At 40.0% G+C, this 17,652-nt stretch overlaps 1 protein-coding gene across 3 annotated transcripts in view; it reads right to left on the bottom strand.

Annotated features, from left to right (window-relative positions):
• Positions 1-17,404, bottom strand: part of FBN2 (fibrillin 2) — a 123,210-nt gene extending 105,806 nt beyond the window's left edge. For 2 of the 3 annotated variants that reach the window (XM_058823252.1, XM_058823253.1), the window contains exons 1-5: positions 17,154-17,404; positions 16,293-16,375; positions 12,890-12,988; positions 12,314-12,409; positions 9,911-10,006 (exon numbers count right to left, since the gene is read on the bottom strand). In XM_058823252.1, coding sequence (XP_058679235.1) covers positions 9,911-10,006; positions 12,314-12,409; positions 12,890-12,988; positions 16,293-16,375; positions 17,154-17,404 — 625 coding nt within the window. Of the gene's footprint in view, positions 1-9,910; positions 10,007-12,313; positions 12,410-12,889; positions 12,989-16,292; positions 16,376-17,153 lie in introns of those variants that run through there. The other variant, XM_058823254.1, reaches the window with a different exon arrangement.
• Positions 17,405-17,652: the final 248 nt, after the last annotated feature.

Here is a 17,652-nt window from a genome sequence, read left to right as displayed (position 1 = left end):
CTGCTATTTAGACTGAGGTTTTCTTGCAAACCTGAATAGTAAAAATCAAAGCCTCCATTTCTGGACTTTTCCTAAGAAACTTGTATGTAAATGTCTCAATTAAGTATCTAATAGCATCACATTTATTGTTAACATAAATAATGATCACAATAGCCTTTCAAACATTTAAAATTGCCGCTAACACGAAGCTGGGACACATCCCCAGCTGGTTCTTTAGTCATTACCTGAAGGGGTCTATAAAGTTTATTCTCACATGTAACAGAGAAGAAGAGCAGCTTAGTGGAAAACTGATGTTAAACACATCATGAAGGTTTGGACATTTTAATACAGCTGACAGCTTTCATTTTCAGCCTGAAATTTTATTACTGTTCTAGTGGTCCCACATGGCCTTTTCTGACCAGCTCCTGCGATGCTAAACTTCCCATCACACAAACTCCTGTAAAAACACACACTTGACAGCTGAAAAGGAAGTGGAGGGCACCTGTAAATGAAAGAAGGAAAAGCCACAGGTTCAATGCAGGAATCTGTGCGACCTTAGCAGCTTTTAGCAAAATTCCAGGTTCCACCAATATTTCTGTCATGTGCATTCTAAGCATATTCTCATTTTCCTCTGGCTGGAACAGAAGCAGCAGCAGCTCTTTTCCAAAAGCAACAACTCCATGGTTCACACAAGACAGTTTGATATAATTGGCATTATGACAGTTTTAAGCAGATAAAGTCTTAGTGTAGTAATAACTTCGTATCTTAATACTCTTATTAATTAAAAAGTAATTCGTTCTTGCACACCTAAGCACATGGGGGTGGGGGGGGGGGGAATGGCAAAGTAGCAGATAAACAACAGTATTTCTGAAATAAAATGCAATTTTGTCTAAATGATCTGAACAGTGAAGAAAATGCTCCTATTACTTCACGACACAAAACATTTTGAAAAGTACACACACACACACACACACACACACACACACACAAAAAAAAAGCACAGAAACAGTTAAAAACTTAAAACACTTAAAAACTTCTTGGAACAAAACGTTTCCACGTGTAACTGAAGTATCATACACTGACTGACAGAAAATTTCAAGCACAGAATAAAAGCTGGGAGAGAGAAGTACTCCTGAATTTTGGTTTCAGCAAGATGTCCAAGTTTGGTCTGGTTGGAGCTCCTTGTAAATTTACATATTTCCTTATGCTTCCACAGGGCCTGCTACTATATAAAGATGTCCTGAGGTGGGATTAATGAAATCCCAGCACCTAGCACACAGCCTGACACACAATGGAATAATAATCATCAGTCATTGCAGGAAGTTACAGGCTGAATCACCCCTGGGCAAATAACAGACAAAAAAGAGAAAAATAATCTCTTTTGGGTTTTTCTAAGATTCAGCAGTTTATGCCAACTACCCTAATATGATGTTTGTACATGTTTGTTTTACAGTATCTAAAGTGAAGGAACTCCTTCATGCTGCCTGCTGCTCCTTCCTGTCATGCTTCTCCTCCAAAAATACCTTACTCATCAAAGCTTGGATGCTGGAAAGCCAGGTAGATGCACATTAAACTCTTAATTAATCCTTTCGCATCCCAGGAATTAAGATGCCAATAGTTCAATCTGTGCATGCAAAAATATGCTAATTTCTTTGACTTTTTAAGATGCAAACTTGAATTCCACTGTCCACAGGCTTTTGGCTCCTTGCTCCATGAAGCCAGTGCTACCCAGCTCAACCTCAAAGGAACAGAATCAGCAAAGAGGAGGACTTACACTTTAAGACAGGATACCCTTTTCAAGAGTATTCCTGAAAAAGAGCACATTCCACCCTCCCCTCCCATTCTGGAGCTCAGTGTCATTCCCCACAGCAAAAGCCAAGGCTTGCAGAATGCAGAGTGAGGAGGGAAAATATTTCATAACCATCTTCTGTGTAAATTACAAAGGCATGGAAAAAGGCACAAGGCATTCTCAGCGGACCAGAAACCCTAATAAAACCACAGACACTGGAGCTGAAAACAATCTTCTTAATTATTAACCTAAGTAGGAAAAATAACTGTTTCACACATTACCCTTAGAGAAAAAATTAAACATATATATGTCTATTTAAACTGCAATAAACATTTCCTCAGATGACTGTCTAGACTGATGTGATAATTTAAGTTCAGAATAAGCTAAAACCCCAGCCTGCTACTATTTACTAGAGATCTGTCTGTGTAGAGGCAGAAACACAGCCTCTGTTCTTCAGATCTTTTGGGTGTGTCCAGCAAAACCAAAGGGCTTTAGAAATTTACCTCTTGAGCTCATACAGGATTTTCAGGGAGACATTATAAAGCTGAGTATCTTTTCACAACCAAAATATAGGAAGGAAGATCATTTATACATCCTCTCAATACAGAAGTAATTTAATCATGTTTCTCATATAGCAAGCTATTAGTCTGAGGTGAAGTAAACCAGTTTACTTTTGGCACTCCATGATTTTGCAACCCTGGATGCAATGTGCTCTTGACTGGCTTCAGTAAACTACTCCTGATAATACCTGGATTACTCTTTTCCATACATATTTTACTATAGCAACTACAGCTTTTAAGATACTGCATAATAAATGATTAATGCTTATGAAGACAGATATGATTGAAAATTTAAAGAAGATCCACTTTACATAACTTTAGGCCTTACCATTTAATTCACTGTAAGGGAGCTCAAAGCATAACAGACATAATGAAAAATATCAGGGGAGAAAATACAGAAAAGAAAATTCCTTCCAAATATCTGTCATCTTTCTAACCCTCAACCAAAGCCACACAGAGTTTTGGGGTCTCCACACTCATCCTCCTGGCTCAACATTGAGACAGTTTTATCAAACTCCTTTCTTATTAATCAAAACAAGCCTAAGGTGAATGAAAATGCCCTTTGAGAGAAAAGCAAGCAAAACAACAACAACAACAACAACAAAATCTTCCCACTTCTTATTTTTCAAACTCAGTGTTTCACAAACAACTGTGGAGGTGCTATTGAATAATATGCACTTTCCCTCTCCTATTTCTTGCTCCAACACTGCAATATTCAAAGAAATATCCAAAACCCTTCTTTCACTCTCTCTCTCAGATCTAATATGGAGCCTTTGTGTACACAGAACATGTAATCAAGGAAAAAAAAAACAATTTCAGGCATTCATAATCATTACAGAAATAAGCTTCCAAGGTTCCTAAGTTTCCCAGATAATCTCTCAAGCCTCCTCTACACAATACCTGTAAACTTAAGAGGAAACTTGTCTAACTTATTCTAATATATTTTACAGTCAAAAAAAGTGAAAAATTTGATTATTTCTTCCTCTTTCCAGAACTTCAAAACTGGGTCCTTCAGCTTATTTCTGCTTTTTCCAATTTTGCCTAGAACACCCATATAAGCAATACATTACACTAGTACTTGCTGAATTTGACAGAAAGTTTTACTATTTACATGAGTATTTCAGACGTTTTTGCATTTTCTTTGTTAAAGACACTCCCTGTGGGCAAAAGTGTCTCAATTTCTTCTGATCTCTAACTTTCCTAGATATCCTGAAAATAGATCAAGATTTTTTTTTTTCCTGGATATCTTACCAATTAATTAGCTCAATAAGATTAATTTTTTTTTTTTTTAGTTTTCAGAAGAAATAATCTTTTCTTCTGAAACTCTAACAAAGCCATCATGGCCTTGCTCAGCTCTTGTATTTTCTCTCTCCCCAAGTAAAACAAAAAAAGAAGATGACATTTTAGTGCTACTGACCAACAGCAAAATTTTCACTGTGGAAGGGAAAAGATAAGACCAGACAGAATTTTTCAAAGGCATCATCTTCCCTCTCCTCTGCAACGTTTCTCACTCATGACTTTGCTTCACTGCTCCCTATTATCAGACCCTCGTTTCACTTTTCAGTGAACAATCCTTAGATGTAGAGCATAAGCTGGTATAAGTCCTACCTAACACATAAAAAACACAATTTTTTATGCTGTCCTAGACTTGTTCCTCTTATAGGTAAGAGGAAAAAAATTACTTTTCAAGTGCAGATTTTTTTTAAAAAGTAGATATATGAAAAAAATACAAATATTGGCTCTAAGTATAAGGTGTAACAGTTCTGGCAGTTCTTTCTTTCTCTCTTTTCACAGTTTAGGGCAGCACAGCTACAGAGCTTCCCTTTTAAATTCTTTAAACCAGTGAAACATTCCCTGTGCCTGAGCTGCTGCACTCTGGTGAAAACTCTCAAGCCTTTGGAAGAAGTGATTTTAATCCATATTTTTATTTTACTGTTGTAGACCTACTTTAAAGGCATAAAACCTCAGCTTTTAATCCTAATACAAAGTGCAACAACCCCACATCTATCACACTTTCCTGTCCGATGCTTGAACAAACTGAGAAGTTTTGAAGATTTCAAGCGCTTCAAAAGCAGAAAAACTGCTGCATTTAAGGGTTTTTACCTTTTTCTTTTGTTGGTGCCAAACAAAGAGTCATTCAAATACTGGGATTTAATTAAAAACTAAAAGAAGGGAGTAAGGGAGAGACACTGACTGGAATCACAGTCCTTCCTTCATCACTACTGCAATCAGCATGTCAGCATTACCTGTGTCATTTTTAAAACTGCTAAATGTTGTATCTTCTGCAGACCTAGAAGGGAGACATTTTCCAGTGCCAGCTAACAACAAGCAAACACACACTCTGTGCAGCTTTTTCTGGACGTTTCCCTTTGAAAACCTTGTTTCTGGGGATAATGATGGACAACAAAAGCAGGGAATGCATTGCCAGAGGCCTGTAACATCACTAGGCACTGACATCTGAGGGCAGGAAAGCAGCTTTTTGCACCTGCCCTGCTGTGGTCCATCAGGGGATGATGTGGGCCGAATATCTACACGCCAGAATGTGCGGCACAAAAAGGAGCTTGGTGAGCAGGGACTGCACTTAAACGTGTGTGTTACTAACACCTGGCAGCACCTCTAGCCTCAAAAAAGCCCTCCAAAATATCTAACAAGTCCTTCCAACATAGAAGAACCTATTCAAATACTTGTACTTATTTATTCCCCCATATCTCACTATAGGTCTTGCCTCAGGTACTCACCTGACAGATGAAGCTTTGCCTCTTACTGCCGCAGGTATTTGCAATTCTTATCTCTACTATTTCCAACAGAAATAGAAGCATTGGGTTTTTTTTAGTCTAAACTGAAGCTTCTTTTGCTGTAACAAAACATGGCCATTGCAGCATTTTGCTTGCAATCAGCCTTCAGCTAAGCATTGAAAAAGCTGACAGAAATGCTTTCTTAAAAAAATTTAAGATAAAAGGGAAGAATAGTGAAAGTTGCAAATTGTAGGAAGATTTTCACACTCTGTAGTGAAGATTTTCACATTCTGCTGACTTATTTTTAGCTAATTTTATTAAACAGAACTTAATTTATTTTAGTTAAATTAGGCTTCAAGTTGATGATTTAACACTTGTATTTCCCTCAGTGAGCAGGAACACCCCCTGTGAACTGGGCCATGTAGTTTTAAGCATGCTACAGTAAACTAATTACTTTTTTCTTCACTCAACAGGCCTTGCACAACTTCTTTATGAACCTGTACAAAATAACCCAGGACCACATGCTGCACTTCCCAAAAGCTAAAATTAGACTGAAGATGAATTAAACTGATGTTTAGCAGGTCACTCTTTCATTTATTGTACACTGAAAGAAAAGAAGCAGGAAGACCATAAAAAAAACCTCTACTCTGGCTCAGGATGATAGCAGCCATTAATAAAGGGGAAAAAAAAAAAAACCCCAACAACCTCACAGCAAAATTAAAAAACTATCTTCCCAAGACTCCCACAAAAAGAGAAGAGCTTGCTGATCAAAAAACATTTTTGCTGTTGAGCACCTCATGGTACTGCTAGCATCAACCAGGAAAAGCTGTGTCAAGTTAAGAGGTCTTCTAAATACTTGTCAGAAGAAGACATTACTTAAGGAACTACATTTTCTGTTGCTTCATTTAGACTGTCACTAAAGCACATAGATCTTCAGCACCACTACAGATTAAATATACATTTTATTTCTTCTTTATAATAAAATTGTATTTGAGAAGTGTTGACTACTATACAAATGTGTGTCAGTTTGCTACACTAGCTTAATTTTGAACACATGCATTATGCCCAAACATCTCTATAAGCCCTGTGCCCATCAGCTGCCTCAGTGTGTGTCCAGTTCAGTTCTGTATTATTCTTTACCCTTCTGCCTCAATTACTAACAACACTTTAGCTGAGGATGCTTTTTGCTTTGTCCTACTTGCTTCTCTGTGCTGTTGACAGCTTTTTTATCCACTGCCCAGCTTAAAGAAAAACTCTTTATCTCATGTTGTATTAACAGAATTTTAGTCTCCTGGAATGGTTTGGGTGGGAAGGGACCCTAAACCCCATCCAGTGTCACCCTGCCATGGCAGGGACACCTCCCACTGTCCCAGTGTCCAGCCTGGCCTCGGGCAGTGCCAGGGGTGCAGGGGCAGCCCCAGCTGCTCTGGGCACCCTGTGCCGGGGCCTGCCCACCCTGCCAGGGCACAATTCCTCATTGCCAAGATCCCGGCCAGCCCTGCCCTCTGGCAGTTGAAAGCCATCACCCTTGTCCCAACCCTACCTGTCCCTGTAAAAAATTCCTCTCCAGATCTGTTTTAGGCTCCCTTTAGCTACTGGAAAGTTGCTATTCAAATACTGTACACTTCCTTATTTTTCCCCATTTCTTACCTGTCAAAGTTGGATAGCTTTATGTGAAATTCTCCTCCCTCTTCAAAAGGATGCTCTTCCTAAGCTGTGCATTTCTACTCATTCCAAACCCTTTTGCTTCCCATTATGAGCCACTTAATATGGGGTAAACAAGAACTGCTCTTCCTCCCCCTGTATGGGATGGAGGCAAAGTTACATCAGTGACAAGATTTGCTTTTCTCCCTACTTCTTTCCTTTATCCCATGATAAAGAAGGAAGAAAACATGCTTGCTTTTCCACAGCTTCCTATCTCTGAATATTATCAATTTTAAAAAATGCACACAAACCATGAGCAGTGACACTACTCTCATTTACAGTGTTGAGAAACCAGAGAATTGGTGATGCTAGGAAAAAAATTGTCCTTACATGAACAACTGAGAATGAGGCCTCCTTTTCTGTTGCTCTTTCTTCTTTTCTATTCTTTTCTCTGGGAAAACTCAACTGCAGAAATTTCAACACTTTCTTTTTTTTTTTTTTCCCCTCTTTAAAGACACCACACAAAAAACTTGGATCTTGGGCGCTTGCTGACCAGAGACCAGATTTGACAGGAAACATAAGAGGTCAGCACACACATCAGCAAAAGCAGGACCTCCCAAACAGGTTCTTCTCTCTTTCTAACCCAGCAGAAAGCCTCAAGTTGAATACTCTGATCATGCCAGTCATCAGTGACTGCTCAGCCTCCTGTCTCCAGCCCGGAAATTAGTCTGCTCAGAGCCCAGATAGCTGAAAAACCAACCACATTCTATCTACAGCTTAGGCTGGGAGGCCAAGCTGAAGGAAACACACACATGTTCTGTGTTAGGAAGAAAATACCTAATTTTAAAGAACTTAATTTACAGAACCATAAAAAGCGTGCGTTTAAAACACACTGATGTAAATAAAACCTACAAAACAACGTCTCTTATAACTTTGAGGTGATTTGCAAGGGAAGTTCACATATCCTTAAACTATAAAATTTTACTCAGAGTTATGAACTGCTGCTAAATTCAGTTTAAAAATAAACCACTGAGATACTTCTTGCTGTAAAATATTTCAGGCAACTATGGCAACCCACAGATGAAGAAACCACTGCATTCTGCTATTTATTGGAAAGCATAAACTATTACATTAAAAGCATAAATTACAAATTTCTGTTGAAATAAATAGGCATCTAAGGCATCTTTTACAATACTTTCACATACTCCATCTCATGTAATGCATAAACAAAATGACCACTTAGATAATTTTATAGTTATTATCAGGATATACTATAGGAGTCATCTTTCTTTAACTGAATAACAGTAAAATAAATTAGTAACTTCTTTACTTGAGTATGAGAAGGTCTATGCAATACCAAGGTTAGGCAAATTGTACTTAGCCCTATCAAAGCTGTAAAAGCATGCTATATTAGATATTAGATTAGACAGTTATTATATATGCAATTATATATGCTATATTTTATTGACAGTAACAGAAGGAAATTTGGGTTACTACCTCCAATTTCAAGCAATAAAATGCAAACCTTGAATTGAAATAACTCAATTTTCAAATACCCACATAAGGCAGATGAACTCTCGCAGAACAAGAGCACTCCACACAAAATTGAAAACCTAGGACTTTCAAGGAGAGCTGGGAAATATGGATGCCAAAACACTGATGTTTAAATTCCTGTACAGGGCTTGAATTCTGCAGCTAAAGATTTCACAATGAATGGCAAGAAGGCAAACCTGAACCCTTTCAACATCACAAACGTTAGGCTGCAACACCCAAGTGAAGCAGAATCTTTTAAGCTTTGAAGGTCAAACAATTTAAAGTATAAAAATCATTACTAAAAACTCTGAGCCATCATCACAGCTGGAGTCTGTCATATGCATCAATATGATTCCACAGCCCTGAATGTAGTCGGGGAACAGAAGCAAATCTTAACTAGGAATGGTTTCTTTTTTCTAGGATAAAAAGCAAGCTTACCAAGTTGTCTGGCAATATATAAAAAGCATTTCTGAGTGCAATCAACTACATTAAAAAGGAACTATTTTGAATATTGCAATTCTATCATGCCATAGTTCAGCCAGAAGTATAATCCACCTTAGACACTTAGCCCAGACTGCAGAATTTGCAGTGTTAAGATCCATTAGAAGCAAGGCCCAAACTACAAATTACCCTAACCTTGTCCAACCCCTTGAAAATCCATTCCAAACAGAAAGACTTGGTAACTTCTTATTTTACACAAGTATACACTGTGCACAGACATACCTCTGAATGGCTACAAAACAGCTGTAAGTATTAATACATTTTTAACAAAATACTATTTCCTATTTCTCCACTAACCAAACTATGCAAGATTTGGGTCCTTGTGCCTGCTTCAGAAGAAATAACTACAGGAAATGGGATAAATAGAAAACTGCAAATCAGGTTTAAGAATGCAAACAACAACAAGCTAGAGACAAACAAACTGATTCCTCTTTCTCCTGTGATACCTAGTGGGTCTATAAACCAGCCTGGAATAGCAAATAGAAACTCCTGCTTTTTCAGTGTGTGGCTTTCTAGTTCCTTTACCTCCATGGAATTTATTCCCATTTCACAGTAAACAAATGCTAAAAAAAAAATTAAAAACATAAAAAGGTGCAAGACATATTTTCAAGGTATTTCTCCAAATTTATACACAGCACTGAGCATTTCACAGCTGAATTTGAAAAAGGGATTTCCACAGGACTCCCTTCTGAAGACACCTCTGAGATGCATTCTAGAATAAGAATGGGTTTAGGAACTGAACCCTGTACTATGGTAATTGGTTATTTTTTTCAGTCCTTCTCTGACTTCTTCTCAACTAACCAGAGCAAATTACTTCCAAAGTTCCTCTTATGAAAGAGATGTTACACAGGGAAAAAAAATGTTCAATTATCTAGACTTACACAATCCCAACACCACCACCAATTCTGCTGGATTGTTATTTTATGTAGCAGAGAGCAAAAGGCATCTAATCTTTTAACTATTGTGTGACAAAATACGCAGCCTAAATGAGCTGAAATTCCTACCAATTAGGCTTTGTACGTGTCAATGCTCAATGTGTCTGCCAAACTAAAAAAATTAAAAAAAAAAAAAAAAAGAAGACACTTTCTAAAATTACAAATAGACATGCACACACAGCAATTTTTTTTGTATAAAACTACTCACAGTTTCCTTCCTTAAATTCCCTTTACCTCTTTGGCACTGAGGGCCAGTGAAGCCGTAGATGCAGGCGCAGCGGTTGGGCCCGACACACCTCCCTCCGTTCTGACAGCCACTCTCACAGACAGCTTCAATTAACAAAACAGACAGAAAGGTTAATTATGCCACGGCAATGGCATTGACAGAGCAACACATGCGTCATTTAAAAAATTCTCATTTCTCTCCCGCTGCTCTAAGCCTCTCTAGGCCTGAGGATGGAGCTGATCTCCCTCCTGCCACCTCCACCAGCAATGACTGTGCACACCAAATTCCATCAGCACCTGCTGGTATCAACTGCAAACAGCTGCCCAGCACAGACTAGCAGCACATGTCCAACTTCAGTGTGTTTCAATCAGCTGCGCAGCTCTAGTCACTCGTAAGAACTATGTAAGAACTTATTATCCCTCACCGAAGTTACCTACCTATCAAACCTCAAGCATTTTTTGGGCAGATTGTGTTGTTCAGTCACAACAGCAACGAACCTTTTGAGAAGAGAAAGGAGTCCAAGAGAGAGATAAGCATCTCTCAGAGTCAATGCTGCTGGAAGGAGGAGTGATGTTTAAAAGCAAAGGTAAAGAATTACCTGTTTAACTCATCACTTTTTACCTAAAAAGCCCCTGTGTTTCTTAAAAGATCCCGAAAAAAATAATTTTTTTGTGGTGAAGGAGGAAGCAGGGTGGGGTGAAAGGGTTATAAATCCACAGAACATTTAGATGAAAAAGATATTTTACTGTCATGGAACTTCAGAGCACCCACTCATACTCTTTACCAATGGTCTAAATCAAGAACAAAGCTTCCTGCCAGACCACTGAATTTTCTCAGTTCAAAAGGAGGAGAAGAAGAGGAAGAGTCCTTCAGAGAGGCTGAAAAATGCCATTAAAAGAGTGCCTTAACTAACCATCACTTTAGCTACTTTCTGACTCATCGCTTCAGGTCTTGGCTTCAAAATTGTCCAAAATTAGCACATGAAACGTTTCCAAATCAAAATATTTCAGCTTACAGGACAATCATAATATTTTTCAACTTTTCCATTTTTGGTCTCAAAGTCAGTAGGCTGCCTTCCTAAATGTGTCTCCTCAGTTTGGATGTGGTATTTGTAACACATTTGAGTATCCAGGGCAAAAGAACCTCAGAAACCTAGAGAAGGTAATAATTTCAAACTGAAAAAAAGGTACACATGGCTCCTGTATCATAGTGGAGAGCATAACTGTTGGGTGGAAATGTGATAAAGCCTTACTTCTTACCAAGAACCACCAAACAGAATTACCTTTTCCTGAAAATGCACACATAAAAAGAAGGTATTTTGCTGCATGTGTTACATTACTGAATTAATGGACGGCACTTCAGCAAGACAATTAACTCGATTATATACAATTAAATTTTTCTAAATAGAAATTAAAACATATTTACATTTTTAAGACTGTCTAGAAGACACCTATTCATAATCCTGCTTGAAATTTTAACTACATGATACAGTGAAACCAATCTCCAGCGTTTGTTCAGATTTTCTGGACTGATTCAGGGTCACCACTTGAAAATTCAATCATCTTTTTATTTATTCACTGGAAACTTGCCTTGTCTGAGAACATTCAGGTGTTGGATATATTAACAATATGTTTTAATATATTTTAACAAAAGCAGGAAGGGACCAGCAACCCTGAATACAAAACTTCACTGGGGTCACAGGTGAGGATTACAACTATTTGCTAAAATTTTAGAGAGTTTTATCCACTTAAAGCAGGAACAAGACAATTTTTTTTGCCCTAGTCATTTTTATTAATGCTGGAAAAAACAATCTTCCACACTATTCAGCCCATCTGGTTTTTGCAGAGCTGCCCTCTGTCTGCCTCTAGTTCTTTCAGCCCTGCTTTATGGAATTAATTTATCTCCTAATTAGTAGTCAGCTGGCCTCAGAATACACTTTTGAGTCTTTCTTCATCTCTGCAGCCTTTAGGGACTTTTATTGTTTGCTAAATTGCTGCAGCTTGTAAACACTGTGCTGTTATAGGTAAAGCTGGGCAAATAATTCACTTTCTAGTTTGTCTGCCAACCCAAAAAGGTATCCAATAGCTTGAACCATATTCAATCCTTTTTTTCCTTAGACTAAGTAGAAAACAGGAGAACATTCTCCAACTCAGCAGTGAGACTATTGTTCTGAGGCAGAGAAAACTTTGTTAAGGGAGAATGAAAAACCGGCGAACATCTGGAATGAAGAGGGGGATGCACGGTGATGCTGCTCCCCAAAATTGCTCAGTGATTCCAAACTGTAACTTGAATTTTAGAGAGCACAAAAGCACCTCATGCAGGAAATGACTGCCAGCTGAACACCACACCCCAAAACAAGCATCTCTCTCGGGGGTTTCACTGCGCCTCAAGCAAACCCGGCTGCGACTTACGCTGCTCACAGTGGGCACCAGAGAAGCCCTTCTGGCACTGGCACCGCTCATCCACGCACGTCCCGCCGTTCCTGCAGCTGATGCTGCACTGCTGTGCTGCTGGGAGAGACCCAAAATCAGCCAAAAACACCACCAAGGAATGGCCTTTCACAGCCCTGGAGATGGGACCCGAATGGTGGGCTTTGCACCACCTTATGCTGCATGTTTTAGGTGCACACTCATGGAGGGGTTTCCTACAGTTTTCTACGATTACGTTGCAACTCAGAACTTTTAACTGCATTGAGAACTGTACAATCTTGATTTCTTACCAGAATGGACTCAATGGAAATGTGAATACCACACACATTCATTTTTAAACTTACTTCTCTCTTTAAGCATATTTTGTTTAGATTTGTCACACAGAATAAACAGGCACGTGCGGAATAACAAACTCCAGGTGTCTTACCTAAGCATAATTTACACTTGCACATGCAGTAATGAGAACTTATTTTTAAGGAAGTTGGCATTTTTGTCACTGAAACTTGAAGAGAATGACTTTCAATGAAATCTCTGATGAAAACACACTTAAGTCCTTACCAGGTCTTGATCCACAGGTGGGTGATATCTGCCCACTGGCACAAGTGCACATGTTGGGACGGGAACAAAATCCATCACCACAGCTATTTCTGCAAATTGCTGAGGAAGAACACAGAAAGGTGACAGGGATTAACAGAAACCTGAGGCTTAAAAAAAAAAAAAACCAAACAACAAACCAACTCTTGAAAACTCACTTCACTGGGACAGCAATTACGCATGCAAAAGTAATTTTAAGTTACATAAAGTGAACTGAATTTTGACATAATTAGTATCTCTTGACAAATTTGAAGACAATCAGAATTAAATCAGGCATATTCAAACACTGACCTGACCACTGAAATGAGGCAATCAATTCTTTGCCCAGTTAGAAGTATCAGCCAATTATGCAAGTAATGTAAAATCATTTAAAACACGTCTTTTAGACCACAAGACCTGTGAGAAAACATTACCAAGAACCCAAGATTTGAAGGAATATAACCAATGCCAATTTGCACTATGGGCTTCACTCTTACAATCACCATTTTAAAAGCATTTTAGGGTCTTTTTTTTTTTTTTTTTTCTATCACCACGATTATCCATCCTTTGCCCAAAGAAGCTTGGCGGGAAGTCAATGTGCAAATGCTGGACTTTGCAACTTTGTAGTGTTTCCCTAAATATGGTTTCCTGCACTCAGGCAGCTCCCACACTTTTATTTAAAAAGCATAAAAAGCCCAGGAAAGCCTGCTGAGCCCACACCTGGCATGTTGCATGTCTGACCTTGTGCCATCCCCATGATGACCCCAAGTTCCTGCTTTTCCTTCTCACTCACCATGCAGCACAGCAAGGAGTGACAGAACCACAAAAAAAAGAGCTAGAAGTATAAATTATTCTAAAGCAGATACAAATTAATACATCAAATCCATCTGCTCAAGTAGCAAATGAATCAAAAGAGCCTGAAGCAGTCAGAGTCACTATAGCACAACAGAGGACTTCAGAAAGACATACATTGTGCAACAGATAGCTTGTATAGTAAAAAATCCTCAAAAACAAGCAAACACCACCACCAAAAAACCCCTAAGAATCACAATTCTTTGTAAATTGGCCTAGAGTTCTGTGAGAACCAAATAATCTGGCAGCACATCTCCACCGAAGGGCTACAACCAAACAAATACCTTGAGAAGATCACACGCCACTCTTTGGGCATCCAAAAGACGCAAAATGCATCATCTACATGCTACAATAATGTCCCAAATGTGAAAGCACGAGAAGTCAAAGAGTTTATGGGATTTTTCTGTTCAACTGGAATTAGAGACGTGCCATAGGCTGACTTAAAATACGATTCCATGAGCCAGGATGTGGATTTAGAGCACTTGACGAGCACAGGAAATGGGGTTGTTTTTTAATATTCCTGTTCAGTCCATCTTTATATACTACAATGTCAACCTCTTGATAGAGTAAGGTTTACATTTAGTCCATTTCTTAATTTATTATCCGCAAAGGAGTAATTTTTTTACCAAACTGAAAGCCCTAGACTTTAAGGCCATATCCTAAATATGCCTTCATCAGAACAGTTTACTCTGTATAACAAAAGAGTAAAAGTAAGTAGACCTTTTAGACCAAGGTCTAAAATCTTGGTTTTTAGACAAAAGATCACTTTTAATCATAAATGTGCCACAGACCACCAACAACCACCACCACATCACCAGCTTGAAACGCTGTCAGGTCAGGATGGTTTCTTTTTCACCTACCACTGGCTCATAGATTTCTCCTCACTGAAATACCACTTTAAAATCACCAGTTAAAGTATGCATCAATTATAACCAGCACATCTCCAATAAGAAGTTTGATACCTTGTCCAGCATCCTGTGCAGGAGGTTTTCTTCTAGGTGAAAAACTCTAGCTAAAGGGAATGTCATCTCCACAGACATTAAATGTCAGCATAGAAATGTGTACACTTAAACCTCGACCAAAAGCAGAAAAGTGTCACAGACAATACTGCTCTGCCAAAATCATTCACCCTATAAACATGTTAGAAAGTGCAATTTTCTTTCCAATTGCTTACTGCAATTAGAGTGCAGTAAGCAGGCAGGAGCTAAAAGATGTCCCTTGTGCACATAAATTAAAAATAAAACAGATTGTTCTGGATGTGGGCAGGCCTGAGAGCAAGGCCTTTAAGAGGCATTGAGAGACAATTTAAAGGATATCTTGTAAGGATTGTTGAAAGCCCCTAAACACATTTGAGCCCGACACACAGCTGAATCTGAAAAGCCTATCAAGAGCATAATAGGCAGCCCAAAGCCTTCTTAAAATCTCTACTTTACATTAAAGCAAATCAACCAGTATTGAAAGATTTGATAAACGTGAAAAGAACATTGTGAGGAACTCCTTTTATTCCACAGCAACATCAATAAAAGGATCTTCCTCTGAATGGCACCATAATCCTTCACTGGAAAATTCTGGGTCAGCTTGAGGTGAAAATAAGTGTTACACGGCACAGTTATCCCCAATATTAGCCAGTCAAGTCTAACCATGTAAAACCAACAGATGTGAGCAGGTGAGGGAGGCCTGGAATCATAAAAAATAACCTTGGCTTATCACCCTTCCCTTGCCCAGTTTTGTCCTGCATACCTGCAGTTAATCAGGTGGAGAATGACAAAGACCTTCACTCTGAAGTTGAGCATACTTATTAACAAAACAGACAGTGACAGGCTAAATTAAATGGCAACAGATTAAAAAATTAAGGTCTGAAGGAGGCATTGTCTACTATCAGCTGTTACCTAACACAGAGAAATCTCAACTTCATTTTCTATTTCATGGTAGACACCCCCAAAGACATCATCCCACCAGAGTTCTGAGCACATTCCCCTCACACACAACTTTTTTCCTTTTTTTATTTTTTTGCCATACCATGTATGTCAAAAGTCACATCTGTCAGCACAGTACCAGCCAGTAGCCAGTCTACATGCCTGACAGCCATCAAAACACAACTAAAAATAACAGCCAAGACAGTAAGCATCCCAGATGTAAAGGAGCTTTCTATTTGATTGTAATTCTAAGCTTCAGAGAACTTTAAGATCTGATTTGCCTATATCAAAACCTTTTGGCTTTTTTTTCCCCGTTACTACAGTTCAGCATTTGATTTGACAAAGTTTCGGACTTTTTTCCTGAGCTGTCACGGCTTTTCTTTACAAACTAGGTGGAGACATGTCTCTTATCAACATACAGCCCGTTTCAGCTACAAGGAACGTCAAACTGCAATTCCATCTTGGTTTATTTTTCCTAAAAAAATAAATTAGTGCCTAAAAATAACGTGAAGCACAGAACTGGAAGTAGCTTTTCTTGTGCTGAAGGATAAGTGTGACTCGTAGGAGAATATTTACTCTCCTTATTAAGCCCTGAGCAGTAGAAGCAGCCAGACACTTACGAACAATGCACTGATTCCCTCCAGCAAGGGTCCTCCACCCAGGGCAACAGTAGGAGCGAAATCTAGAACCACACACATTTGGCCTGCAACACAGACAAATCAATAAATGTGTACAGGAAAACAGGAAGCACTCCAAAGAGAATTTAATGTTTTACATACAGACACGGGAAAAATCTAGCTGCATAAAACACACAAAAAACTGCATAGTGAAGTTGTTTACTCCCCAAAGGGAAAAAACAATCTTCCTCCAAGAGATTTTATTTTTGGGTTAGTTCAACTGATTAATACAAAAGAGGAGAGGTAGATGAGGCAAGGGTGGGTAACATTCATCCTTCTTGCAATAACTGAGGATATGGAAGAGATGAGTTTGATTCTGCTTTCATTCAAAGTCTGAGAAGCACTGCCATAAAAACGAGCTTCTTGCTGTCATCTGACACTAGACAGAAGGGATGCCCTCTCATAAGGATAAACTAATACCAAGAAATCCCTGAAATATCAGAAGAAAACCAAACCGACTCTGCATAATTTCTTTGTAGAAACCCTCCAAAACAGTGAGCGTCTAAGCGTCTCAATATCGGAAGACCCTGTACCAAGGAGCCCAATGGGGTCAATTCATTAGCTGTAATCTAGGCTCCCCACAAGGTCAGCGTTTAATTAAATCGCACTAATTAGGAAGCCAGATTCCACAGGCAAGCACCAAACTCCCGCTTATGGAACCGCGAGTCCCCAGCCTCAGAGAGGCGGGAGGGAGAGCGGCACCGGGGGCACACACACCGGGACCACCGGCAAGGGGCTCTGGCTGGGGACATGCCCCGGGGAGCACGCAGGCGGCGGGGAAGGGGGTTTCAGCCTTGTCCCTACCCTCGGAGCCCGTCGTGCTGTCCTCGCCTGCGGACCCGACCGGAGGCGCCCCCGGCCCCGTCCTCCCGGTGCGCGGCGGTAGCGGCCAAGGGGCCGCCCGCTCCTGAGGGAGCGCGGAGCGCCGGCCGATGCTGCTGCTGCGGCTGTCGCTGCTGCCTCCCGGCCGCTCCCTGCGCACACAGCACGAGGCAGCCCAGGCACAGCGATAAGAAGCACCAGCGCTGTGCCCAGAGCCGCCGCCGCCGGCCCATGCTGCGGCTATTCCGGCGGGAAGCGGGCCGGCAGCCGCGGGCGGGAGCGCGGGTCCCGTACCGCCCTCAGCGGGCACGGGGCGGCCCCCGGGCGAGGAGAAACTTCAGCCGCGGGAAATGCGCCGTGCGTCCTTCCCAGCCTGCCCGGCCGGTGCCATCAAAGCCCGGGCTCCACTGTGCTCGCAGACAGCCCTCTGCGGAGAAGGGGGAAAAAAGAGGTGAATAGTTGGATTTTCTCTCCCCCTCCC

Source organism: Ammospiza caudacuta, chromosome Z (genome assembly GCF_027887145.1).
Source record: "Ammospiza caudacuta isolate bAmmCau1 chromosome Z, bAmmCau1.pri, whole genome shotgun sequence".
In the NCBI taxonomy this organism is placed as follows: domain Eukaryota; kingdom Metazoa; phylum Chordata; class Aves; order Passeriformes; family Passerellidae; genus Ammospiza; species Ammospiza caudacuta.
Note: the sequence above shows the minus strand (reverse complement) of the source record. Positions and strands in the feature narration are given on the sequence as shown.